Source organism: Babylonia areolata, chromosome 23, assembly GCF_041734735.1.
Source record: "Babylonia areolata isolate BAREFJ2019XMU chromosome 23, ASM4173473v1, whole genome shotgun sequence".
Classification (NCBI taxonomy): Eukaryota; Metazoa; Mollusca; class Gastropoda; order Neogastropoda; family Buccinidae; genus Babylonia; species Babylonia areolata.
In genome coordinates, this window is record NC_134898.1 from 31716241 (window position 1) to 31724935 (window position 8695).

At 41.3% G+C, this 8695-nt stretch overlaps 1 protein-coding gene and 1 non-coding gene across 2 annotated transcripts; one reads left to right on the forward strand and one right to left on the reverse strand.

Annotated features, from left to right (window-relative positions):
* Window positions 1–2556: 2556 nt before the first annotated feature.
* On the reverse strand, window positions 2557–5551 carry LOC143298346 (uncharacterized). Its single transcript, XM_076611225.1, has 4 exons — window positions 5453–5551; window positions 3911–3990; window positions 3047–3391; window positions 2557–2633 (listed from the first exon to the last, which is right to left on the reverse strand). The coding sequence occupies exons 2-3, from the start codon at window positions 3984–3986 to the stop codon at window positions 3087–3089; spliced, it is 381 nt and encodes a 126-aa protein (XP_076467340.1). The 5' UTR covers window positions 3987–3990; window positions 5453–5551; the 3' UTR covers window positions 2557–2633; window positions 3047–3086.
* A 2011-nt stretch (window positions 5552–7562) lies between these two features.
* On the forward strand, window positions 7563–7755 carry LOC143298387 (U2 spliceosomal RNA). Its single transcript, XR_013057379.1, has one exon. It is a non-coding gene; the product is annotated as a U2 spliceosomal RNA (small nuclear RNA).
* The last annotated feature ends 940 nt before the right edge of the window (window positions 7756–8695 follow it).

The window sequence follows — 8695 nt, forward strand, 5'->3', positions numbered from 1 at the left end:
CCCATCAAAATAGTACCAAACACAGGCTCCAACCATTACACACACCCAAACCAAACCACCACTAAAACCCCATTCACACAAACAATCCTTTACCATCAAACATATACAACACTAGCCCCATAAACAACCCCCTCCTCGCGAAATGCATCCAACCACATAAACAAATATCGCTTCTAGAACACCTCCAGCCATGGTTTGTTAAAAAAAAAAAAATCTAGCAACAGGTCATTGTTATCAACATTTAATTATCTCTGATATGGGGACTTTTGTATTGTGCATGGAAGGAAAGAGATGGGAATTTCAGCATCTCCTAAATCAAAGGTGTCCACACACTTAATGCTTCATTTAGTTTTTTTGTTTTTTTTAATATAATTCATTAGCAACAGGAAAACATTTTGGAAGATGCTCACATAACAGAGCACACAGTGACTGAGAAAATTCAAACATATATGCAGTTCAGCTGCTGATAGTGTTCCATTTGCAACCTGAGAATCATATTTTTCAGTCCTGGTGATGGCACAGGCTGTAGATTTTGTTTTCCTTTCATATCATTTGTTTTATTGTCTCTCTTTTTTAGTACATGCAGATTCATTAGTGCCTTAAATTTTAAAAATCCACCTGTGTGTGCAATAACAGTTTTTATCAACTAACACACATTCCTGTCAGTCTTACACGTTCTGGAAACAAAAATTAAACATATTCAGCATGCACAGTCCCGAAACTAAGAGTATGCTTGCTGTTTGGCAGGGAGTAGAAAACGTTTACACTCTTAAAATTCCACGACTTCAATAGGTAGGAAAGTTGGTTTATGAGAGTGAACATGGGAGTTACAGTCCATGATCACAGAGCAATGTGACAGGCAGCTAATGAACTTACTGCTTTGCTCTGACACATCCAGTCTTTTAAAAAAAAAAGCTAAACAAGAAGTGAAATACAAAATTAGATAAGCTTACCACTCACCTCCTTCCATTGTGGTTTCAATCAGTCTTTCAAAAACGTGGAGAGTCACAAAGAAGACAGCACTACAGTCACTGAAGTCGCGGACGTCCTGCTTGGTAGTCGGTTGTGCTGCTGAAAAGAGTTGAGTTTTAACGACCTAGCGAAACGCTCTTAGGGTCAAGTTGTTCTGGAAAGATGGCCGGCAGTAGTCGTTGTTCAGTGGTTAAAAGGTGTTCGATGCTGTGGTCCGTAAGCTGACAGCAAAGAGCTGGGATATATATAGTGTCAGATGACGTAAGTCAGAGGCATTGCCATCACCAACACTCCCGGCCCCGTGGACCTGTCAGTCACTTGTGAAAGTCACGCACTAGCAACACTCCCGGCCCCAACGACCTGTCAGTCACGTGTGAAACTCACGCGCCAGCGACACTCCCGGCCCCAACGACCTGTCAGTCACGTGTGAAACTCACGCGCTAGCAACACTCCCGGCCCCAACGACCTGTGAAAGTCACGCCCTAGAGTCAGGTGGGCAGGTCTTTGAAAGCGGAGCAGGAGTGAGAGGGCGAGGAGGTTGGAAATGGGTGGGAGGAGTGATCGAGGATGAGTGGATTGCATGAACCCAAGGTCCTTTTATGTATTTCTCTCTTCTTTTTTCTCTCCATTCCCTCTCTCTTTCTCTCCCTCACCATCCCCCACCCCCTCTCTCTCTCCATCTCTCTCACTTTCTCTTTCTGTCTTTACCTTTCGCTCTCGTTTTCTTATTTTGCAAGGTGAAATGTATTTTGTATTGTCAGAGTAGGAGTTAGAAATGTATTGTCTCATGCAGGACAGGATAGTCATTCTTCAATTTAATGCTAACTTTCTGTATGAAACTTGAAAATGATTTAGCACATACTCGATCAGACAGAGGAAAAAACAACAACAAAAATTGTAAGTCGGCAATACGTTCTTCGAACCGACAAAGACAGCCACACACACACACACACACACACACACACACACACACACACACACATATATATATATATATATATATATATATATATATTTGTAAGTATATCTATAATCATATATATATACATATATATATATATATAGAGAGAGAGAGAGAGAGAGAGAGAGAGAGAGAGAGAGAGAGGTGATATGAATATAAACATACGCATATATATATATGTGTGTGTGTGTGTGTGTGTGTGTGCGCGCGCGCGCGCGTGCGCGTATGTGTGTGTGTGTGTGTGTGTGTGTGTGTGTGTTCGGAGACAGACAGACCTACGAGGAAGGGAACAGAGAGAGAGAGAGAGAGAGAGAGACAGAGAGGTGGATAGAGAGACAAAAACTTTTGTCCACAGTGACAAAAGATAATTGAGACAGCCAGGTAGACAGAAAGAACATACACGTACACACACACACACGTGCGCGCGTACGCACACACACGCACACACACACACACACACGCACACACACACACACACACACACACACACACATATATATATATATATGTGTGTGTGTTTTGTTGTTGTTGTTGTTGTTTCGTTTTTGTTTTGTTTTGTTGTTGCTGTTTTCTCAAATGATACATGATATCGTTCAGACAAAGACACGCAACACCCAGCTAATAATGCTTCGAATTTATTGTCATCATGCACGAAGGTAAATAACGGGATTGGACGAACAGTCCGGAATGTTTCTTGTTCCTGGAACAGATTGCCATTATGTAAATCACTTGATATAAGCATGGAGTCAATTAGTTAGTTTGTTAGTAAGTTAGTTAGCTCGTGGGTTGGTTGGTTGGTTGGTTAACCAGTTGGCTAGTTGGTTAGCAAGTTAGTTAGTCGGTTAGCTACTTGTTATTTGGTTAGCAAGTTAGTTTATTATTTCATTACTAATATAAATGTCCGGTGAAATTTTCAAAAATGTGAAACGAAACATAGACAAAAAAAAAAGCGTATTGATCTGTGTATTTACCTGTGCATTAATGAATGAAAAGAAGAAAAGAAAAAAAAAAGAAAAAAACTTTAAGCCGCCGAAGGAATCCCCCTTTCTTCTTTTCTTCACCCAACCCCCAACCCCTTTGAAAAAAAAAAAAAAAAAAAAAAAAGGCCCTCACCGCGCCGCAGGAAGTGAAAGGCATGGACCACGTGGTCCACTCATTTTGTTGTAGGAGTGACTACCATGCACTCAGGGAGGAGTGAAAGGTCAAGGTTAGCGCCCGAAGATTGCGATTTCATGGCAGCGCATTTGGCGAGCCGTTCGACTTTGGCGTTTCCCGTGAGAGTTTTGGCGAGAGCAATATCCTGACTGAGAAGTTGCGTCCCCAGTTTCATCTTTACTATCTGGAGTTTCAGCTTTTCCATTTCCAGACTGTCTTTGATTTCGTTGTCTCCGTGATGAGGAGGAGAGGAAGGACAAGGAGAAGTAGGAGGAAGAGGTGACACGGTCTCCACTGTATGATCTGGACAGGAAGAAAGGAAAGACAAGTTATCAGACAGTGAACGAACGGTGAGTCAACACACCATGGCTTTGAAAAGTCAAACTTGGTAGGTTATGTAAACCACGGAAACTGCGATGGCTGAGAAAAAAAAAAGAAAGAAAAAAAAGTAGAAATAGAAATAAGAGCAAAATATACTACTACTACTACTACTACCGCTACTAATGATAATGATAATAATAAACAGACAAATAATATATAAACAGATCATAAAGATAGTGAATCTGTGCAATAACTTGATTTGCTTGTCCTTGTGCCATTTGTATGCATGCTTGTATGTAATATGCTTCTATGAATGTATGTATGCATGTATGCATGCATGTATGTAGGAACATGTATACATGCGTGCATACATACATACAGCGGGAATCACAGCCGGCCGGACCTTCACGGACACTGTATTGGCAGAAAAGCACCCTACCCATCCTGCCACGGACAGACAGACAGACACACAGACAGACATATATATATATATATATTCACCAGAATCATCATCAGCAGGAATCACCACCATGGCGGAGACAGCACACGTGAGAACAAGGACAAGTTTGACGTCCATGGCTCTGGAAGAAAAACGAGCATTTATAATGTTACTTGATGTGCGCGCGCGCGCGCACACACACACACACACACACACACACACACACACATATATGTATATATATATATATATATATATATATATATATATATATATAGTGGAGTGATGGCCTAGAAGTAACGCGTCCGTCTAGGAAGCAAGAGAATCTGAGCGCGCTGGTTCGAATCACGGCTCAGCCGCCAATATTTTCTCCCTCTCCACTAGACCTTGAGTGGTGGTCTGGACGCTAGTCATTCGGATGAGACGATAAACCGAGGTCCCGTGTGCAGCATGCACTTAGCGCATTTAATAGAACCCACAGCAACAAAAGAGTTGTTCCTGGCAAAATTCTGTAGAAAAATCCACTTCGATAAGAAAAATAAATAAATAAGCACGCAGGAAAAAATACAAAAAAAAAAAAAAATGGGTGGTGCTGTAGTGTAGCGACGCGCTCTCCCTGGGGAGAGCAGCCCGAATTTCACACAGAGAAATCTGTTGTGATAAAAAGAAATACAAATACACACACACACACACACACACACACACACACATATATATATATATATATAGAATCGACGACCTGCCGAAGTGTACACATGGGAAATGTTATGTTGGTGATACAGAATCCATATCCATGCCTCTCAAAAATACACACACTGTGGATGTAAGGTTAGTCATCCACATTTCGTGTTGGAGGAAATCTGGGCAATATACACACTGTGATAGTTTTGATAGACGCTTCATGTTCAGCATCCATGGCGATGGGGTCTATGCACATCGTAGAAGTGTAAGTATGCATAATACTACACATGTTATGGAGAAAGCATATAGTGTCGATGTTTTATGTTGGTTATACACACCTGGGTTTACATACTCTGTCACACGCATTCAGTTATGTACAACTTGAATACCAATATCTTTTCATATGCACAATACTGAGGAATCCATGCTATGTAAGTGATACACGTTTCATGTCTATGCTTTGAGGAGGATGCAAACTGTGTGAGTGTTACATTTATCAAATCAATTCAAAATACTTATTAATCAACATGCATGGAAATTAATTTGTGCAATTGCAGGTTCGTTATAAACACAAACATAATATCATGATCATGCACGCCATTAAAAAAGAAAAGATTAAAACTGGTCAAATAAAAATCTACAAAGCTGTTGACAAACCAAAACCACACACACACACACACACACACACACACACACACACACACACACACACAAAGACAAAACCACACGCGCGCACACACACACACACACACACACACACACACACACACACACACACACACACAGATTCAGAAAAGCAGCCTGTTGTGCAAATGACTCCCTGTTTGTAAAAGCCCCTACAGCCTGGTCTCAGACCGAGGAGAGGCAGGTGCTATACAAGTAAGTATCCATATCTTCATCATCCCCAGCATCACCATACTCACAGTTTGGTTGCAGGGTCCCGTGGCAGTGCGGTATGCAGGGTATGGGATGCCGACAAGGTCCGGGGCTGTCCAAGGCTGAAGTGGGTTCTCTGCACAGGTCTGAATCCCTTCTATCTGAGTCTGTACAGTCCCCTCTTTTATAGCCTGGCTTCTGAAAATTTGATGACTTTCCGTATTGCTTTGGGGTGTCAAGCAATATTAAACGCAAATACAGTTCGCACAGCCAAAAAGAGGAGCTGGGGCTATACGATATGCTTCTTCTTTAATGTGTAAAAGCAATATTACGGTCCATTGTTTTTCAGGAAACCTTTTGAATCGGAATGATAACCCGTTAGTCAATTACATTTATGGGCTGTTTGCCGTGTTTTATTTTCAAACTTGCTTTAATCTGGAATTGTTAATCAAGGGAGGTGATACGAACATTTTCTAATGATGTGGTGAAGTGAAGGCCTGTGATATCAAAGTGTTTGATGAATCGAGCATTAAAGGTTATATGGTAATAACCCAAGAAAAACAATAGATGTAATAATATTCAAACCACAAGACAAATCGTTTTACTACGATTACAGCGAGCTATGTGATTTATGATTGTTTTTTTGTTTTTTTCTTGTTATCTCGACCCTTGATGTACTGTGTAGTTCAAGGGTCCAAGGGGTCTGTATTAATCAATAACCAACTAGATAATATACGAACAACTCTAAATCATTTTATCCGCTTTCTACTTTCCACGTAAGGCTTCCACCACGTGTACAGTACTTTACATATATATACTTCAAATCGATCGCACAATCGCCACCCCTCCCCCACACTACCTCGGCAGCATAGAGCACACACACACACACACACACACACACACACACACACACACACACACACACCATCACGGGCTTTTTATCTGAAGGGCAGAGGTAGGGAGTTCCAGACAGCGGGACCAGAAACGGAGAAAGCTTAACGCAGCTTGGCGAGTGCTCTGTAAACCCAGACACAAAAGTGCAACGTCATTGCTTTGAACATCAGTACATTTCTCTGGCTTCCCACGAAGGCTAGAGTCCAATACAAATTGCTCGTCTCTACTTTCAGATCTTCTTCATACATGTTTACTAACCTTTTTAGGACGCTACGCCCTCTTTATACCTCTCTGTTGACAGTTCTTCGGCTCTTCTTTGGTATTTTCGGTAAAAAAGGCTTTCTCCGTTTCTGGTCCCTCTGTCTGGAACTCCCTACCTCTGCCCTTCAGATAAAAACCCCGTGATGGTGTGTGTGTGTGTGTGTGTGTGTGTGTGTGTGTGTGTGTGTGTGTGTGTGTGTGTGCTTTATGCTGCCGAGGTAGTGTGGGGGAGGGGTGGCGATGGTGCGATCGATTTGAAGTATTGTGATTTGAGACGTGCATTATTTGAGCATTGTGATGTATTTGATTGGTTTTCAGTATTGGGATTGATTTTAAGTATTGTGACATTATGTGTTTAGATATTGGTGTTTAGTATTGTGATGTCGGATGTGCATTATCTAGGTATCGGTCAGTGTGATACGTATGATTAGTGTTTTTCAGATTTGGTTTTTGTGCATGTAGAGACGTTGATTTTTTTTCTTTTGCTTGCTTGCTTGCAGGGTTATGCATGCACGTCGTCGTATTTGTGTTTAGATGTTGTATGATTTTAATCTCTTTTCGCAACTGTTTCACTATGTTTATCTGTCTATCAATTTATCTGCCTAGGAGGAAGGTGGCAGAATGGTTAAGATGCTCAGCTGCCAATACAGAGAGTCCGTGAGGGTGTGGGCTCTAATCCCGCTCTTGACCTTTCTCCAAAGTTTGACTGGAAAATCAAACTGAGCGTCTATTCTTTTGGATGAGACGATAAACCGAGGTCCTGTGTGCAGCACGCACTTGGCGCACTGAGAAAAAAACAAAAAACAAAACAAAACAAAACAAACAAAAAACCATGGCAAAGAGAGTGTTGTACTCTGGCAAAATTATGCAAAAAGAAATCCACTCTGACAGGTACACAAATTTAAAATCATGCACTCAAGGCGCGTTGGGTTATGCTGCTGTCAGGCACCTGCCCTAGCAGATGTCGTGTAGCGTATATGGATTTGTCCGAACGCAGTGACGCCTACTTCTCGGCCTTTTGGCTAAGATCAAAGTGTAGTATCTGTTCTTATCAGCTTAATATCTGATACGCCCCCTACCCGGGGGCTACGATATTAAACTGATTTTTGAACCTCGGCGAAGTGTCAGGGGCTTGCTCCACCTTCGCCACGGGTTGGCCTGGTATTGCAGTACCTCCAGGATCGGCCCTTTATATATATATATATTTTTTTTTTCAAGGCCTGACTAAGCGCGTTGAGTTACGCTGCTGGTCAGGCATCTGTTTGGCAGATGTGGTGTAGCGTATATGGATTTGTCCGAACGCAGTGACGCCTCCTTGAGCTACTGAAACTGAAACTGAAACTGAGAAACTGAAACTGGAACTTATCTGCTTATTTTTCACTGTGCAAGTCATTCATCCAGTTTATTTCAAGTTTCCACCCTTGACATTTCCCTACCTTCTCCCAACCAACTCCCTATACTTATTTCCCTATTTGTCTGAGCCATGGATTTACGGCTTTTTTTTCTTTTTTTCTTTCTTTTTTTTTGGGGGGGGGGGGGGGGGGGGGGGGGGGGCGGTTGTTTGTTTGTGTGTGGGTTTTGTTGTTGTTGTTGTTGTTTGTTTGCTTTGTTTTGTTTTGTTTTTACATTAAAACCAGTGAACTAGTCTGGCTTCTGAAGATTTCTTGATGTTCTGATTTGCCATGGAATGTTGGATCATAAACTGAGTAAACGAGGCTTGAAAGAGGAATTGGGGTTGTATGTAGGACATGCCCTTTTTGTTGAAGTATGAAAGCGATATTAAGTTTGATTGTTTTCACGGAACCTTTAGTGTTCAAAGAGCAAATTACCAGATGCCCTATGCTTGTGATGGCTGGAATAATGCATGCATGTGTGCAACAACAACAACAACAATAATAATAATAACAACAACAACAATATGGCCCTTTTTGTTGGATGAGAATAATTTGTCCAGGTACATAAGATGTCCCATTATTCATGTTTTTCGTTGTTGTTGGTTTTGTTGTTGCTTCATTGGGTATATATCGTTTCCGTGTCATGCATAAACTGAATTATATGAAAATATAAGTAAGCAAGCATAAATGAATTCACGTATTGATCACGTATCTGTCATGATATATGAATTCACGTATTGA